The sequence below is a fragment of the Lepus europaeus genome, chromosome 3, assembly GCF_033115175.1.
Source record: "Lepus europaeus isolate LE1 chromosome 3, mLepTim1.pri, whole genome shotgun sequence".
Taxonomy (NCBI): Eukaryota; Metazoa; Chordata; class Mammalia; order Lagomorpha; family Leporidae; genus Lepus; species Lepus europaeus.
In genome coordinates, this window is record NC_084829.1 from 117,128,014 (window position 1) to 117,147,849 (window position 19,836).

Sequence of the window (19,836 nt, forward strand, 5' to 3'; positions counted from 1 at the left end):
ACTGATTAGAAGGTTATTAAACTTCATAAAAGATTTATTTATTTGAAAGGCAGAGATACTGAGAGAAAGACAGAGCTCTTCCATCTGCTGGCCTACTCACCAATTGACCACAACGGCCAGAACTGGGCCAGGCTGAAGTCAAAAGCATGGAACTTCATTGTGGCCTCTCCTGTGGGTGGCAGGGGCCCAAGCACTTAAGCCATGCTCCACTAGTTTCCCAGACACACCAGGAGGTTTAGGGGTTGGAAGTGGAGCAGCTGGCACTTGAACTTGTGCTCATATGAGATGTTGGCATCCCAGGCAGCAGCTTAACCCACTGCACCACAATGCTTGCCCAAGCACACTATTTTTATAATAGAATTTTCCATAAACTTCTTGAAGACCACATGGACTGTTTCTACATTTCTATATCTACATTTGTGGATATACACTAAGGGTGAGTAAACTTTTCTGTAAAGGGCCAGAATGTAAATATTTTAGGATTTAAAAACCATGTAGTTTTTGTCACAACTACTTAATTCTGCCATGATATTGATGTGGTCCAATAAAACCTCACTTACAAAACTAGGAAGCTAACAGATTTGTTAATTAATCTTAAATGCAGACCTTTACTGTCCTTGTGAACTTTTCCTTTATCATTGATACCAGGATATAGCCATTTCCTCTGCACTTCAAATGTACAGACTTATCTTCAAAGCTAATTGTAATTATTTTCACCCAATTTTAAAATAAGTGAAACATTTGTTTGTGTTCTTCATGAAATCTAAGGCCATATCTGTTCGATTTGTTTTAAAGAATGCCTGTGGGATGCACACAATGCGGTGCAATATCTTTAGTTTAGTGGTTTACTGTTTTCATTTCATGTATAGAATGAGTCGGATGAATGAAAACCAGCAGTCCTTAGCTAAGTTGTGAGAGGGGAAAAATATTAAAGCAATAGCTCATGTAGTAGTCAGAATTCCGCTACTATTATAAAATACCAGAAGCTGGATAATTTTATAAAGAAACACAATCCCTTCTGGCTCCCAGTTCTGGTTGGCGGTGGCAGAGCCACATCTGAAGATGGACTTTTCGCTGGTAGAGTCCTGAGTTGGCACAGGAGATACCACGCGCCAAAAGGCAGGAAGTGCACAAGTGTCCCAGTTTTTCTCTTTCTTCTTAAAAAGCTGCCAGGATTTAATCTTTGGGCTCCATTTCGATGCCTTACCTAATCCCAATCACTCCCTGAAGGCCCCATCTCTAATCTCCAAATGCCGTCATCAGGTGAGTTTCTACCCGATTAATACCTTACTATAGGAATCATATTTTTATTACATTTTTTTAATATAAGCTATTGGATTATAAGTTTATATAATTATTTTTTTAAACACTGTATTTAAAACTGGCTCACACAGCTCTTGGAAGTTTAACAGTTGTGCTCTTACTCTGATATGCTCTGGCTCTAGCATGTGTTTTTTTATTTTAATTTTTCAACTTACCACCCTTCTCTTTCCCTCCTTCAGTCCCCCTCCTTTCTTCCTTAATTTTTTTTTTGACAGGCAGAGTGGACAGTGAGAGAGAGAGAGAGACAGAGAGAAAGGTCTTCCTTTTCCATTGGTTCACCCCCCAATGGCCTCTGTGGCCGGTGCACCACGCTGATCCGAAGGCAGGAGCCAGGTGCTTCCTCCTGGTCTCCCATGCAGGTGCAGGGCCGCAGGGCCCAAGGACTTGGGCCATCTTCCATTGCCTTCCCGGGCCATAGCAGAGAGCTGGACTGGAAGAGGAGCAACCAGGACAGAATCCAGCGCCCCAACAGGGACTAGAACCTGGTGTGCCGCCGCCGCAGGTGGAGGATTAGCCTAGTGAGCCGCGGCGCCAGCCCGATTCTTCTTAATTTTAACATGAGTCTTTGGAATGGGCAAACCACGCTTATACCATTGTGACTTACAAATAACTATGAATGATTTGGGAACAAAGACATCCAGAGCCAGAGAGAACATTCTACATGGATTTCATTTATGTATGACACCTCAGAAGAAACAATGATATTGTCAAATTAACTTTTCCCAGAGTCACATGTGGCCAGAGCAAAGAAATCATTATACACTCAGGCTAATTTGACAGTTAAGGTTTTTTTCTAAGCACAGATCTCTTTACAGATTAGCAATGTCTCATCATTCCTTTAGTCTTCAAAGAGATTTAAAGAGAAACATACAGGTAATTATAGGTATCAAAATTAGGGGACGCCTCTAGATTTTTAAGTTACAATATATTTATATAATAGCAGCATAAAGCAAAGTTCACTTCCTCGTTGAGTATTAAGGCATTAGACAGTTTTATTTTTATAATAATCATACAGCTTAATTTATTATTTTTTACCTAGAAACATTTTATTTAAAGTATACAAACCTCGGGGCCGGTGCTGTGGCACAGCAGGTTAACACCCTGGCCTGAAGCACCGGCATCCCATATGGCCGCCAGTTCAAGACACGGCTGCTCCACTTCCCATCCAGCTCTCTGCTATGGCATGGGAAAGCAGTGGATGATGGCCCAAGTCCTTGGGCCCCTGTACCCGCATGGGAGACCCAGAGGAAGCTCCTGGCTCCTGGCTTCAGATCAGCGCAGTTCTGGCCATTGTGGCCAATTGGGGAGTGAACCATCGGATGGAAGACCTCTCTTTCTCTCTCTGCCTCTCCTCTCTCTGTGTAACTCTGACTTTCAAGTAAAATAAATAAATCTTTAAAAAAAATCAATAAAGTATACAAACCTCATGCATTTCACATATACAAATTTAGGAACATAGTGATTTTTCCCACCCTACCCTCCCTCCACCTGCACCCCTACCCTTCTTCTTCCTCCCTCTCCTTTTTAAAAGGGTAAAAAGAAACAAGAAGTGTTGCTGAATGTCTCATTCTCCTGTTTAATAGTACTCCATGGATTTCAAGGATTATATAACACTGTGAAAATTCAATAATAATGATATTGTAAGATTTTATTATGGAATAACTAGAAATTCTGGGCCCAATGCCAGTACTTCGCCATGATGTTCTGGAATTTAAAAGTGAACATTAGGACTATTTAGAAGGTGACAGCTACTTGTCAGAAACCAAACTGCTTATTTAGAAAAAATGATTAACTATTAAACCATAATATGATTTCTTTTATGACAGCTGCCACATCATAATACTCTTTATGAATAAATTACGCACCCGTTTATTTCATTTTTCTTTTTCGTGTCACTGCCAGGTACATGAAAGGAAGGAAATAAAAGAGTTCCAGTATGGTTGCAAGGGAGCTCATTTTTCATTTTGTCAAGGAGTTTCCTCCTCTTGCAGCTGTGGTGGTGTTTCTTGATGATCATTTATTTCTATGAATTGAGAAAGAACAGCTTCCAAGTTCATCAATAATCCATTAAGGTTGTTCCATGATAATTTGTACCAAAGTTGAGTTCTTACCCTATGCAAAAGAAATACAAATTTCCTTTAGAAACATGGAATGGAAGAAACAAAAAGAATCACTTTGTCATGCAGTAGCCGTGAAATTAGGAGAGTGGGAGGAAACTTGGGCCTAGGATCAAGGCCTCAGGGCACCGTGTCAGCTGTCACAGTAGGACTGAGGACTTTAGTGCATTACTCAGCCTTGACCGTCTCCCATGTCCTTAGCATGAAGATATTCATCATGGTATCCCTTACTTCTCTCAGAGCTCATTTCTTTGAAAATAGAAATAAATGATATGTACATGAAAATACTATGGGAGAAGTAGCAGCAGCAGCATTTGCCAAGTAGATGGTCATCTCTGATTTAGAATCATTCACTGTGCTTTCCTGAGTATGATTCTCTTCTTAGAACCTTTTTCAGGCTGCAAGGAAGGTGATGAATGGAATAATAGGAAGAAGTTTATCGATGAAATATTGGCAGGAGTTATACCCAGCACAACATAGTTTATATGATTGCTGTAGAAGACAAATGTAAATCCCACCCATTAAAGAGAATCCATGTGAAAAAGAATAAATGTGCCATGAGAAATTCTTAGTGAATGATAACATGCCCTCGGAAGAATCAACTTCAGTAATTGATTTTCTTTTCTTTCTTTCTTTCTTTCTTTTTTTTTTTTTTTTTTTTTTTTTTGACAGGCAGAGTGGACAGTGAGAGAGAGAGACAGAGAGAAAGGTCTTCCTTTGCCATTGGTTCACCCTCCAATGGCCGCTGTGGCCAGCACACCGCGCTGATCCGAAGGCAGGAGCCAGGTGCTTCTCCTGGTCTCCCGTGGGGTGCAGGGCCCAAGCACTTGGGCCATCCTCCACTGCACTCCAGGCCATAGCAGAGAGCTGGCCTGGAAGAGGGGCAACCGGGACAGAATCCGGCGCCCCGACCAGGACTAGAACCCGGTGTGCCGGCGCCGGTAGGCGGAGGATTAGCCTGTTGAGCCATGGTGCCGGCCTCAGTAATTGATTTTCAATCTCAATTTCCCTCTCCTTCATTCCCATATCTCATCTATCAGCAAAATCTGTTGATCCTCCTCTGAAATGGATGCCCTTCTATTTCTACCATGAGCACTAGACCCTTACAATAGTCTGTCTTCCTGCTTTCATTCCTTCCTTGCCATTAGTCTCCTCTCCCCCACCAGCAGCCAGCATGATCCTTTTAAAACACAAATCGGATGATGTTCCCCCTGCTGAACAGCCTTGGATGCTTCTTTCTCATTGTCTTTTCAGTGAATTGTACGTGCCCTGCTGACCTCTAGGGATCCAACCACTGTCCCTTCCTACCCCTCTACGTCCACTCCTGACACCCACCATTCAGTGCTTCAATGTCCTCTTCTTAGAAAGGGTTCAGAAAGTAACAATTATTTCTTCATGTGTTATTAGGAGGGTGGACAATGTAAATCCCATCAAACAGCATTGAGTTCTGAGTGAGAACTTGACCATGATTCACTATTAAGTGTTAGACATTAGGAACATGGGCTGTCCCTTGAGCCCTGGAATAGCCAAGCCCTTTATTCCCCAGGGCCTCTGCCCTTGCTGCTCCTTTACCTGTACGCTCCTCCCCCAGCTCCTACCACAGATGCTCCTTCTGACTCTTTAGGTCACAACTTAAACGCCTCCTCTTCCAAGAGGACTCTCCTTAACCATGTAGGTGATTCCCACTAAACGCTCTCACAGCATTCTGTCACCTGTTTACCTACTTTATGGAATTTCTCAAAACTATTACAGGTCAATTCCCTCAATTTGTTTTAGTCTATTGTCATAGACTGGAAATTATGATTAAATCCATAAGCCATATCCCCAGCACATGACACAGAGTAGGAACTCAATGGCGTCTACTGAAGCAATGGATGGGTACATGATACTTAGGGTCTGAGCTCACAGTTCAATTCAGTGATTGAATAATCAGCTAATGCATTTGCTACTTTCATGTGCTACAGGAATAGATTACCATAAACTGGCTAGCTTAAAACAGTAGAAACTTATTCTCTCAAAACTCTGGAGGCCACAAGTCTGAAATTATCTTCATTTGATTGAAATAGACGTTCAGCAGAGCCATAATCCTTGCAGTGGCTCTTGAGGAAAATATGCTCCTTTTTTCTTTTCTTTTTTTAAAAATATTTATTTATTTATTTGAAAGAGTTACACAGAGAGAGAAGGAGAGGCAGAGAGAGCGCGAGGTCTTCCATCTGCTGGTTCACTCTCCAATTGTCTGGAAGCCAAGAGCCAGGAGTTTCTTCTGGGTCTCCCATGCAGGTGCAGGGGTCCAAGGACTTGGGCCATCTTCTACTGCTTTCCCAGGCCATAGCAGAGAGATGGATCAGAAGTGGAGCAACCAGGATTTGAACCAGCGCCCATAGAGGATGCCGGCACTGCAGGCGGCGACTTTACCCACTGTGCCACAGGCCGGCCCCAGTGCTCCTTTTTTCTTACAGCATCTTTGGCTGCCAACATTCCACGCTTAAGGCTGCATCATTCCAATCTTTAAGGCCAACATCTTTGAACCTCTTTCTGCTCGACTTCCACATCCTCTTCTTTCCCATGCATCTAAAAATCTTTTTCTGCCTTCCTCTTACAGCAGGCATATGATAGCAATCAGGACCGACCTGAAAAATCCATGTGTTAATATGTTTTCTGGGAATGCCATAACAGAATACCACAGGCTGGATGGCTTAAACAACAGGAAGTTGTTCCTCGTGGTTCTGGAGGCTGGAAGCCTCACATGAAGACCCAGCAGGGTTTGCTCTGTGGTTAGGGCTCTCTTCTTGCTTTGCTATCCTATGATCTTATTTAATGTTAATTACGTCTTTAGAGTCTTCTTCCTCAAGTACAACTACACTGGGGGTTTAGGCTTAATATGAATTGCGGGAGGGTGGTGGGGAGAACCAGCCATCCATAGCACCCAGGGTAATCTCTCATCCCAAGATCATTCATGCAATCACATCTGAAAAATCCTTTTTTTCCAAATAATATAACTAATATTCATAGGTCCCGGGAATCATAAGCAGGATGTTGCTGGTGGACTATTTTTCAGCCTATTGCATCAAGAGAGAAAAATGAATTGCTTCAAATATTCACTGTATGCATGGGTGTTCAAACATGATTTATGCAAAATAAGATGTAGCTGCTCAAAATTAATAAACAAGGTAAAAAAAGGAAGTTGTAATTCCTTTGACTTAAGTAATTATGTGTAATTATAAAAAATTCAACATAAAAAAAAATCCAAACCATTTCTGAAAACTAGAGATTGATTATTCACATTGACAAAAAAAGCCTTTGGTTTGAGATGAATTGATTGTGTGCTCTTCTTTTAAATAGCTAATTCCATAAATATGTTAGCAAGTCCACTTGATTGGTGAACTTTTCAGAAAAGCTTTTGAGGAAACTTGTTTTTTAATTCCTCCAAATTTTTTTTAACTTTTATTTAATAAATATAAATTTCCAAAGTATAACTTTAGGATTATAGTGGCATTTTCCCCCCATAACCTCCCTCCCACCCGCAACCCTCCCTTCTCCCGCTCCCTCTCCCATCCCATTCACATCAAGATTCATTTTCAATTATCTCTATATACAGAAGATCAATTTAGCATATATTAAGTAAAGATTTTAACAGTTTGCACCCCCACAGAAACATAAAGTATGAAGTACTGTTTGAGCACTAGTTATACCGTTAATTCACATAGTATAACACATTAAGGACAGAAATCCTACATGGGGAGTAAGTGCACAGTGACTCCTGTTGTTGATTTAACAATTGACACTCTTATTTATGGCATCAGTAATCACCCGAGGCTCTTGTCATGAGTTGCCAGGGCTATGGAAGCCTCTTGAGTTCGCCAACTCTGATCACAGTCAAAGTGGAAGTTCTCTCCTCCCTTCAGAGAAAGGTACCTCCTTCTTTGATGGCCCATTCTTTCTACTGGGATCTCACTCACAGAGATCTTCATTTAGGTTATTTATTTATTTATTTATTTATTTTGCCTGAGTGTCTTGGCTTATCATGCCTGAAATACTCTCATGGGCTTTTTAGCCCGATCCGAATGCCTTAAGGGCTGATTCTGAGGCCAGAGTGCTATTTAGGATGTCTGCCATTCTATGAGTCTGCTGTGTATCCCACTTCCCATGTTGGATTGTTCTCTCCTTTTTAATTCTATCAGTTAGTATTAGCAGACACTAGTCTTGTTTGTGTGATCCCTTTGACTCTTAGTCCTTTCATTATGATCAATTGTGAACTGAAATTGATCACTTGGACTAGTGAGATGGCATTGGTACATGCCACCTTGATGGGATTGAATTGGAATCCCCTGGCATGTTTCTAACTCTACCACTAGGGGCAAGTCTGATTGAGCATGTGCCAAACTGTACATCTCCTCCCTCTCTTATTCCCACTCTTATATTTAAGAGGGATCACTTTTCAGTTAAAATTTAAACACCTAAGAATAATTGTGTGTTAATTACAGAGTTCAAACAATTAGTGTCACTGATTTTTATGTTACCAATTGTATTAGTCAGTGTCCTCCAGAGACACAGAATCAGCAGGCTGTGCACATATGTGCATGTATGTTAGCATGTATGCATATGAAAAGAAGAGAACTTGATCTTAAGGAGTTAACTCATGCAACTATAAGGAGCAGGCAAGTCCAAAGTCTGCAAGGAAGTCCAGCAGGAGAAAGAGCTAGAGAAGACTTGATGGAGGCAGAATTCTCTCTTCTTTGGGGGTTCTTAGTCTTTTTCCTAAGGCCTTCCACTGATGGAATGAGGCTCACTCACATTGTGGAGGGCAATTTGCTTTCTTCAAAGTCCACTGATTTAAATGTTAATCTCATTTTTAAAATATCAGGTTTCTAGATACTGTGACCTAGTCAAGTTGACTCATAAAATTAACCATGACTGGGGCCAGTACTGTAGTGTAGCTGGTAAAGCTGCCACCTGCAGTGCTGGCATACCATGTGGGCACTGACTCAAGTCCTGGAGGCTGTTCCACTTCTGACCCAGCTCTCTGCTATGGTGTGGGAAAGCAGTAGAAGATGGCCCAAGTCCTTGGGCCCCTGCACCCATGTTGAGAAACCCAGAAGAAGCTTCTGGCTCCTGACTTTGGATCAGCCCAGCTCTGGCCATTGTGGCCATTTGGGGAGTGAACCAGCGGATGGGAGACTTTCTCTCCCCCCCCCCACCCCCGCATCTGCCTCTCTGTAACTCTGCCTTTCAAATAAGTAAATAAATGTTAAAAAAAGAAAATTTAACCATGACAAGCAGCCCATCCATTTTCAAGTTGGCAGCTGTATACATACAATTGTGCCATTATTTATTTTTAAAACTTTATTTGTCTTAAAGGCAGACTGAGAGAGAGAGAGAGAGAGAGAGAGAGAGAGAGAGAAACTTCCATCTGTTACATTCACTCCTCAAATCCCCAAAGACAGGACTAGTTCAGGCTGACACCCAGAGCCAGGAAGTCCATCTGGGTCTCCCACATGAATGACAAGAACCCAGGCACTTGCACCATCACCTGCCACTCCCAAGGCACATTACCAGGAACCTGAATCAAAAGCAGAAGAGCCAGGACTCAAACCAGCATTTCGACATGATATGCGGGTGTCCCAAACAATGGCTTAACCTGCTGCACTATGATTCCCCCCCCCCCTGAAGTATATCTTTAAATAATATTTAATCTTCAAATAAAGACAACAATAGAGTCATACTTTTTCCTAGCATGCAACTGAAATCACTCTAAGCACTTCCCTGGAGGAGATGCAAAGTCCAGGGATGATACATGCTCTTCTCTTTGATATCCTCTAACTTAAACATGCCAAGTTAATATCTCTTAGATATTAGAAGGAGATGATAGAAGGAAGAAACCTTTGATGTATACCACATACACATACACACAAACATACTCATAACAAAATAAGGGAGAAATACTCATCACAATTACATTCTCATTTCTGTCACAGGTCACATGGCCATAGCTAGGATTCATGATCACCTTCTTCCACAGTATCTCCTGTATTCTCTTTGCCCTCAGCAAGAAACATAGCTGGTCATGATTCTGTACTTCATGGGGTTACCCAAACCTTCATTACTAAAGGGTCAAGGCCATTAGTAATCATTCCTGGATTGCATGATTGTAGTTTTTCATTGACTTTAATCACAGGGCCTGGTGTTACCAAGAGACATCTAAGGGGTCTCCTATATTCCAAACATGCTCTTTCTCCCTCCAAGGAGAAGTAGTAGTTCAGTTTTCCCTTACTAGTCAGGATCAGTCACCCTAGGCCAGCCAGGATAGTAACTCCCTTCCTTGCCTATTGATTCAGCAGTATTAGGAGCCCAAGGAGACCAGATGGCAGTCTCAGCTTTGAGTTCAATGGGATCATTATTCTGTCTCCTGGTGGAAGCATTCTTGCCTTTGGAACTAAGACTTTCACATCAGCAGAGTGTAACTCGCATTTAGGAAGTAAAATTTTGCTAGTGGATCACTAAGCCTCATAATGAATAGTGACATTTCCATTACTACCCTCTGATTTCCTTGTAATTGGGCAGGTGGGATGTGTTGGGCTACAACACTACAACTTCTACGGACTAAATATCTTTCACTGGCTTTCAAATTCAGTCTCTTGCAAAAGTGCTCCAGCCTAGAGTGCATCTCCATGTAGTGCCAAGGAAAATAGATATCTTATGATACAAGTGTCCAGAGTTAAGGCCACTGTTCAGTGTGCCTCCCAACAAAAGTATAATCGTTTTTCAGCTGCTTAGTGACAACGAGGACGATGCATCGAAAGGTAAAAATCAATGAGCCTTAGTCAGCCTTTGTTGTAACTGAGCCTGTGATTAAACACTTCCACAGAGGAGGCCCCCATTCTGTCCTACTGCTGGTGAGGCCAATGTGTGTTTTTTTTTTGTTTGTTTGTTTTTTTTTTTGTTTTTTTGCTAGACTGAAGAAAATAGAAATCTCTGTGAGTACGAATTTCTATCAATTCATCAACCCAAGTGAAAATGTCTGTTTGTCATATAAAAGATAATGGCAGAAATCCATTTTTAGTTGCCTATTGCTGTACTCATGTGTGAAATTACCCACTGGGGAAGCTAGTTGCCTGTAAAAGCAGCTTTATTGGCCTTAGATGTGATTGGCTGCACAAATTATACTGCCAAATGAATTGGTTTTGCAATCCAAACAGAAGGTCTCATAAACCAATGTGGAACTGCAGCTAAGGGCATAGGCTTGCCCTGGGTGACAGTGTCAGGCAGGGGCCCTGCTCACTGCTTCTCCTCCCTTTAAGAACACAATATTTGAAGACTAAATCATTTCATAAGTATTTAAATCTTAGCAATGCCTTGGTTTTCTGATATGAATAGAAAGACTACTTGGCATTCGGACCAAGGCACTCGTGTTTATTTTTTGTCTTGATTCAGTTAGCATGGATTTGGGGTTCAATTTCCCAACTTGGAGAAAGAATGAGCAGTGAGGGGGTAGAGATCAGTATTTTTAGTCTCTTAAGACAACTAATCTTGGTGTTTGTCAGTAGATTTTTATACCAGGCCCACATTTGGTATTTTTCATGGTATGACCTAGAAGAAAGAAATATAATATTTATCCAGAAAGATTTAGCCTCTTATTTTACTAACAGAAATTAAAAAACAAAGAAATTAGAAAAGAGGAAGAGTAAGGAGAGGCCAAGAGTTGGTGAAAGAGCAGTAAGTGGAGAGTTCACAAGTGTTTGACAAAGCCCCAGTCCTTCCAGGCAATACTTTTCCAGTTCAGTAAAACCAGAAGTCAAACTTTTTCATTTTTCATACACTTAATAATGATAGCATTGATCTGGTTAGTTTAGTGCAAAGGCAAAATTAAAAAGACCATCCTCAACTTGCCTGTGTTGATTTTCTGTGGAGCCGGGCCTGTCTAGTTTCCTTTCCTTGAATAGCAATTGGCTACAAACCAGCAGCAATGGATCAAGCCAGGCAGCACCTTTTGTTGCAAGAGCCTAAGCAGACCACAGCTCACTGCACACTCCACACCGACCGACCACCTCTCTGCACCCAATACTTGGCGCTGGTGGACTTCACAAGCGGTCCTTAGCCCCCCGACAGGCACACAGTGCTGAGACCTGTGCTGCCATTGCCATGCTGCCTTCTCCCTCCCTTCCACCTCAGCAGCAAATTGGCTGTTTCCCTTCCAAGATTGTTGACAAAGGGGCCCTCCTTCAATCTGCATGCAAAATGGGGCCTGGAGAGACCAAGGGCTCCACTTTGAGTTTTCCTCAATGTAACAGCATTGCATTTAATTACTGAGTCACTCTCTTAGTTGGCACTTTTCTTTATGTAGTCACTGCTTTCGGACTCAGGACCTCCAAACTGGCAATCTGCTTCCATTGTAAACGAAATTGGGCTTATTTATTCTTCTTGAACTAGAAATCACTGTTAGATATGCCAGTTTATTTCTATGTGTGCACTTCATATCACAGAGTAAGGGAAGAAGAGGGGGGAAATACACCGCAAAGAATATTCAGGACCAATTTCATGAACTTATTTAAAAGTCTAATTTTCCCAGGTCTAATTTGCCTGCTGAAATGACCAAGTCAAGCGCCCTACATGGAGATTCTTCCCAGAAGAACTTGAACCCACACTTACCAACCTTGGCATTGTGTGGCTTAACCTTGAGATGACCATACTGCTATTCATGTTCCGCTTACCCATGATTGCACTGATTCCTGAAGCAAGTGTTAAGTTTACAGAATCCCAAAAATTTGTACTCATAGATGTTGTCTGCCAGAGTTAAAAATGTCATGCTATATACCATAAATATGTACAATTAGCTTTAACACATTTTTAAAAATATTTATTTATTTATTTGAAAGAGTTACTCAGAAAAGGAGAGGCAGAGAGAGAGACAGAGGTCTTCCATCTGCTGGTTCATTCCCCATCTGGCTGCAACTGTGCCGATGCAAAGCCAAGAGCCAGTAGCCTCCTCTGGGTCTCTCACGCGGGTGCAGAGCCCAAGCACTTGGTCCATCTTCCACTGCTTTCCCAGGCCATAGCAGAGAGCTGGATTGGAATTGGAGCAGCCAGGACCTGAACCGGTGCCCATATGGGATGCCGGCACTGCTGGCAGCGGCTTCACTCACCATGCCACAGCTCCAGCCCCAATAACACATTTTTAATATGGTAAGGTTTAACTGCATCAGTATCTTTTCAAAAGAATAAGCTGAATATCAGTTAGAAAGGAAATCGTTGTGGCCACTTGTCCTTCATGTTTGTGTAATGTCAAAAGCTTCATCTAAGAACATTTATAAATATTCTTGACTTTGTGTTTGTGCAGCCTCAATTTAGCATCAAAAAACCAGTTTCAACTCTTTTCATTATCATGTTTCTTTTTCTTTTTTTTTTTTTTTTTTTTTTTTTTTGGACAGGCAGAGTGGACAGTGAGAGAGAGAGACAGAGAGAAAGGTCTTCCTTTGCCGTTGGTTCACCCTCCAATGGCCACCGCGGCCGGCACACCGTGCTGATTCCAAGGCAGGAGCCAGGTGCTTCTCCTGGTCTCCCATGGGGTGCAGGGCCCAAGCACTTGGGCCATCCTCCACTGCACTCCCTGGCCACAGCAGAGAGCTGGCCTGGAAGAGGGGCAACCGGGACAGAATCTGGCACCCCGACCGGGACTGGAACCTAGTGTGCCGGCGCCGCAAGGTGGAAGATTAGCCTGTTGAGCCACGGCGCCGGCCTCATTATCATGTTTCCAAATTGTATGCCTCTTGCAATGGCAGACCCATATCCAGTGGCATGCCAAAAGGCAACATATCTTTAAAGTTTAACAATAAGACCATCCTGAGCTATGGTGTGAAGTATTTGGTGTTTTCTTCCTCTACTCATCACAGATTGCCTTGGAAACACATGAGGCCTTGAAAGCTTTGCTCGTTACTCATCTGTGGCACCTAGAAGCTACCCAGGGCAGTGTTCTTTCAGGCCACTCACCTCTCAAGAAAAACAAGTGTTCATTATAGGAATGCGGGTTCAGAAGGCAGATCACATCAGGTCAGTAGGAGGGGTCCACAATTACGTGTAATCATGCAGAAAGAGAGACAGAAGCAGAAGCTGGAAAGGACACACACCGGTGCAGTTTGTGTGTGGTGTGGGGGTCTCAGGCTGCCCTGAGCCTTGAGCCACGCGGCAGGCATAGCCAAGTCACTGAGGACTCGCGTGCTCTCTCCTCAGCAGCATTCACTCAGCTCTAGCGTGTGCCGGGCATCGTAGACAAGAATTATTATTTTAAGGTCTGGTCCTGCAGTCCCCTTTCTTCCTAGCGACTGAGAAGTTTTCTTTACCTGTATCTTCTTTTTCTTTCCAGTTTCCCTGACTTTCCTCTTTCCCGCTGTGTTTTCTTTAAGCTTCTTTGACTCTCCAAGTTAGAGCCAGACCACTCCTTTTTCCTCAGATACCTCCCAGAACTTTCCCCTAAGGCTCATTCCCCTGAAGCCCCCAGGAAAAAATTCCCTATTCCTTCCTCTGCCTCTCAGGAGTCACAGTTTCTTTCTTTCCATTGGGTTTTTTTTTGGGGGGGTAGAGGGGTATGGAAACTGTCATACATCTCTCTTTAGGAACTAAGAGAATCCTTTAAGTTTTCATTACCAATGAAATAACTATTAGTTTTCCTCACTAATAAACAAGAGCAGTCACTTAGCAAAAATGTCCAAAGTCCACCAGAAGCATTATACAGAGGCCTGTGCCACAAATGGGCTCTTTTATGGTGAACTTCTGTATTGGTTCATTCTTCATTGCTCTAATAAAGTGTTTGATGTTGAGTGCTTTATAAAGCTCACAGACATGGAAGACAAAGAGCACGGTGCCAGTTTCTGCTTGGCTGATGGCATCACTATGGTGGCAACACATGTTCAGACAGGAAGACCAAGCAAGAATGAGGAGTCAGACTTTTTATAACTCGCTCTTGCAGGGACTAGCCCAGGGTCCCAGGAGAACTACTTTAACCCCTTCTGAGGGCAGGGCCCACAATGACCTAACTGCTTCCCACTAAGCCCCACCTCTTGAAGGTCCACCACTTCAACATAGCCACACTGAAGACCAGGCCCCAACTCACGAACCTTTGGGAACTAAACCACTTCCAACCATAGCAGCTTTCTGGGACAGAAAGAAAAGCCAAGCCCACCACAGGGTTACAGACGATTCTGACGTTCAGTGAAAGTTGAGCTTAAACCAGGGTGCCTTCACGGTCCCTTGACACCTCTCTGAGTGTTGTTCACATTCTGCTCTGCTGACCCTGCCCTCTTTAGAAAAAGGAAGTTGAAATAGCACCTTTTTCCTTGCAGATTCTAGTGGATATGTTTCTAAATGTGCTTCAAAATAATTTTGAGGCCATACTTTTTTTTCTACTTATATAGGATTTGGTCTATTGAAATCATTAGCTTATCAAAATTCTGCTTAGATATTTAATGCCAAAAATAAAATGAAAACTAGGTCTGTCTTTATCTGATATGCTGAATGCCACATTAGCTAGATAGCAATCATGCTGATGTGCCAACTGGCTAAGAACTAGGTTTCACCCCTAGTTGGAAGTTCAAGAGCTTTATACAAGCTTATTATCAATCTCCGAAGCCACCCCATTGTGTACGATGACTTATGTCTTGGTCTCATTGATTTGAGCAACACACAGGGATTTTCGTTATGTACAGTGAGTGCTGTATGACCCTTGTTTGCAAAGGGACTCATCAAAATGAAAAGCCCAGCAGCAGAGTTGGCAGTGTCGGCAGTGTGGTAGTGTTAATGCAAGGCACACTCATTTTCCCTTTCTCCAGGTATAGATGTGGCAAAATGAAGGCCAAAGTAAATCTGCAGCATGGAACATGCAGTCCATTCTCATGGGCTGCATTTGACTACAGGGGTGATCACAAAGTCCACTGTTCCTTAATGAAGATAACAAGCCCCTGGCTAAAACTTGCCTTACCTGTAACTGTCACAGAACTTTTGGTCTTTATCGACAGTGCCAATTCTCTGCTTTGAAAACTAGAAAGAAACTATTCTTTGCAGTTATGTTAACCAGCCTGGTCTGTACAAGTTGTGTGATTGATTGGCTTTTGAGATGAATGCTCTACAGAATGAGTGTAGGATCCAGCTCTGAAGTCGTTCTGTATGTACCCCAATTAAATTTTCTTCTTTTGTATTAAGCTAAAAAGAGGAAAGAAATGAAACCTTTTATTACTTCACACACAAAAAAAATCAGACCTTCTTTTTACCACTTAAACATTCAGTATTTATCATGATTAATCATACTGCTTCCCTGACTGCTCCCATTTTAGGCTTGTGTATTTAATGAAAACGTTCTCTACCATCTATTAATAAAAGCCCTTGGGAGACTTCCCAGATGCCCTGGTCATATAAACTTCCATGCTATCTTGTGAACAATATTAGAGGAGATCCTGTATAAACTAAGTAGAAATGCATTGGAAATCAAGTAAGTGCTGCCATCCTATTGCTACGTCCTAAGAAAACATGCGGTAGTGATTTGCCACTGAACCTGATGGTTCCACATCCCAAAAAAATATAATCCCTTGAAGTGTTGCATTTCAGTGTTATTTCCTACAATGGCAAAGGCATTAGCTTTACAAAATTCATACTATATTTTTGTCACATTGATTAAGGGTCTAAAATTGGAAATTGAGAGGAATTTAAATTCTACCTGGATACCTGTATGAGGGCCTTGCCTCTCCTTACCTGTACCTTATTGCAACTATAAAGTCCTACCCACATCAGGTTTGTGAAACCTGCTACATCAACCCACTGAGAAGCAGCCCTCAGTCTTACACCAGATTCTTGCCTCCTCCATTGTCCATCCCAATTCATTGTCCTGTCACCCTTTTCTGACTGACCCCAGGTTTGAAGATGACTTTTGGAGTCAATGATTATGGACCTATGCTATGACTTCCTTTTCATCAGGTTTTTCTTTAGCATTTGATATATGAGAAATGGCATTATATTGTCCAGTTTAAAGATTTAAAATTTGAAATGCACCACTGGTACAGTCTTTTCTTTAATTATGTTTCTGCGACTTTCCTGTAATTAAATGCATGTACTTATTCAAAATTAAAACCACTAGCAAATAATACCTAGTCGATGTCTGAGGAGATGGCACAAGGTTCTATGGCTGAAGCTGTATCACAGTATCACAATTATATGCACTATGATAATAGCAAGCAAAAACAATAATAGCAAGAGACTAACATGAATTGAATGCTTGCTGCATGGTAGGCCCTATAAGTGTTATACATGTTTCATTTAATCTTTGTAACCAGCCTATTCTTTTATAGTAGAGTCTCTGGGTAATTTTCCTGTTCTCCTTTCTTCCTGCTTCCAATGAATTTTTGCTCTTTTAAAATTAGTTTGTAGTTCTTTCAGAATATAAACTTAAAAATAAAGTATAATGATAAAGTTAATCCCCCTTTTCCGTGGATGCAGGACGTGCTCAAGGCTAGGATAATAGCTGTTGACTAAAATGAGATTTGTATGCCATAAGTGCATTGTGTTGTTTTGGTCTTTCTATATCTCTGTGCCTGAAGATTACTAAGATCTTAAGGAGGATATTTAGGGACTGATCATATGCTTTGTCTCTCTTTCTTCAAGGCAAAGTTCAGTATTTTATATAGGGAAGGCATGCATTGAATAAAGAGAATGAATGAATGAATGAAATAGTAGAAATGACTACTCATATTGTTACCTTACTCTCCCCCAGTAATTTCTCAATTAATTACTTCCAGTGTATTCACCCAAGTGGATACCAAAAGCTATAAAATGTGTGCTTTTTCGGCCGGCGCCGTGGCTCAACAGGCTAATCCTCCGCCTTGCGGCGCCGGCACACCGGGTTCTAGTCCCGGTCGGGGCACCGATCCTGTCCCGGTTGCCCCTCTTCCAGGCCAGCTCTCTGCTGTGGCTAGGGAGTGCAGTGGAGGATGGCCCAAGTGCTTGGGTCCTGCACCCCATGGGAGACCAGGAGAAGCACCTGGCTCCTGCCATCGGAACAGCGCGGTGCGCCGGCCGCAGCGCGCTACCGCGGCGGCCATTGGAGGGTGAACCAACGGCAAAAGGAAGACCTTTCTCTCTGTCTCTCTCTCACTGTCCACTCTGCCTGTCAAAAAAAAAAAAAGAATAAAAATGTGTGCTTTTTCAATAGCATACATAAATTCTTCAAACTTTCATAAACCAATACCCCACCACCACCTCTGTGAATTGGGCAGCAAGCAGTTTAGCAAGCAGAATGCTGTACATATAGCTCTGTTTGATTGTGTTTCTAGATGAGTTGGGACAGGAATAGAAGGTTGTATGGTTTCTTTTGGTCCAAGGATAATCTAATTTGCAAAAATAATTAACAAAGCCAATAACTGTTCCTGCTGGGGAGACAAATAACGGGAGGGCCTGCATGCAGCTGTCAATGAGATAGTCCTTGTTTATGGCTACATTATAACCTTACATGGGATATCTGCATTTCTCCCGAGTTTAATGAAGCCACAAACAAGCAACTCTTTATTGAGTGATATTGGAGGCTTTTTTGCTTTTAACTTGATGTGTTTTAATTTGTGTTTAACTACATCTTTCAACATACCAGGTACTCAGTTTGGCACTTTAGAGACAATTAGCTAACGTTCCTCTGTGTTAGCCACAGGGTCTAGAAAAAAGATAAGGGGAAATCAATAAGACCAACACAGTTTAGGAAGAGAAAATTCACTCTCCATCGAGAGTATTGGCCAACTCTTCAAGCTGCCTGTTCTGACAGGAAACAGCTCTGCTCCTGCCTCTCCATGCCTCATTACTGTGTTCGTGGTTCTGTCTGGCTGCTAAATGACTTTGCTGTTGTGTTTTTAGTTTTCAGGACTTTATCTCCTGTCCTTCTTCACCATCCTCATCGGGCTGGTGCTCTACTCCTCCACCTCCACGTACATAGCCCAGGACCCCCGAGTGTATAAGCAGTTTCGCAATCCTTCCGGACCTGTTGTGGACTTACCAACCACAGCTCAGGTGGAGCCTTCCGTCACCTACACCAGCCTGGGCCAGGAAACCGAAGAGGAGCCCCATGTCCGTGTGGCCTAGGATGAGGCCCACCCTGCCCACTGAGGACAACTCAGTGGCCATGTGTCTGCCCATCATCTCGTCTTGTACACAGAGAAAGGTATTTACGAGGTGCACTTTACACAGGTGGACTGCAAGGTAGCCAATCCTCTGAGAGCTTGTAAAGGGAACAAGCCAAACACCACAGGAGACATAGGCTCCACTCCGCCTGATCTGGAGAGATGCCTAGGTAGTGTGTATCCTGTTCACAACTCCCTGCATTAATTACTGTGAAAATTTTTGAATAAAAGCAACTACCGTTGTTATTATTATTATTTGTATTATTATTGTTACTGATATCACACAGACTTTCAGGAGGCTGTTTCGTCCTCCTGATGAGACTTATTGCCAGACCTACGTGTAGTCAGCATCAATCCCACTTTTCTATGGCAAGTCACTTTTTAAGAATCACACTTTATTTTTTTTTTGCACAGACTGTATGAGTGATGCATGCCACAGGAGCTCCACCCCCTGAGAAGTTTCCTTATCCTAGGGACCTGGTGGCTAATGGTTTCCTCTGCTACCTGTTGGATTGCCTGCTCGCTAAGTATTTTGTGCTGTGACCCTTGTGGGGAGGGGCAACTGACCATATAATTCTCTATTCTAGGAATAGATTTAACACAAACATTTTAGCCTTTTTATATTTCAATCTCTGGTGACTCCAGGCCATTGCCTTTCTGTTGTGCCACGTGATTCCACTAATCAAGTCCCCGTAATAACAAGATAAGGACTGTTCCATTTCTGTGGCTTATGGGAAACCTCAGAAATAATACAATTTGTGCTTAGGGATATATATCTTTTAAGTCTTTCTGCCCCTCCCTATATCCTCTCTTCAAAAACTCCTTTTTGGTTTTACTTTTTTCTTCCCTAGATGTCCTTGATGATAATATGGAAATTAACCAAGGCATTGGAAAAAGGCAGGATCCCCTAACTTGTTAATTGACACCATTTTAAAAATACACCAGCACAGAAATTCCCCTTATCATGAAGTATCGTTGGTTCTGCCGCCTCCTAGCAAAGTCAAGGTGCTGCTGTAGAGCAGTCTCTGAAATACGCTCACTTGCTCTGGCCACTTTGTAAAGATGTCACCGTTGAAAAAGTCTGGCATTTTTGTCTTATTTGGCATCCATTCAATAGCAGAATTTACTGACACACATTCTTAAGGATAGATTCAAAGATATTGCAGAATCCTGTAAGACTTTGAGTGAAGTGTCACTGGGAAAATCCATTGCCCTTGAAGAAGCCTTTTCTTCAAACACAGGAAATTAAGAAACAC

General features: G+C 42.2%; 1 protein-coding gene across 1 annotated transcript in view; it reads left to right on the forward strand.

Annotated features, from left to right (window-relative positions):
* SLC35F1 (solute carrier family 35 member F1) overlaps positions 1-18,784 on the forward strand; it is a 467,572-nt gene extending 448,788 nt beyond the window's left edge. The window contains exon 8 of the mRNA XM_062187689.1: positions 18,318-18,784. Within this exon, the coding sequence (XP_062043673.1) occupies positions 18,318-18,542 (225 nt within the window). The 3' untranslated portion in view covers positions 18,543-18,784. The remainder of the gene's footprint in view (positions 1-18,317) is intronic.
* The last annotated feature ends 1,052 nt before the right edge of the window (positions 18,785-19,836 follow it).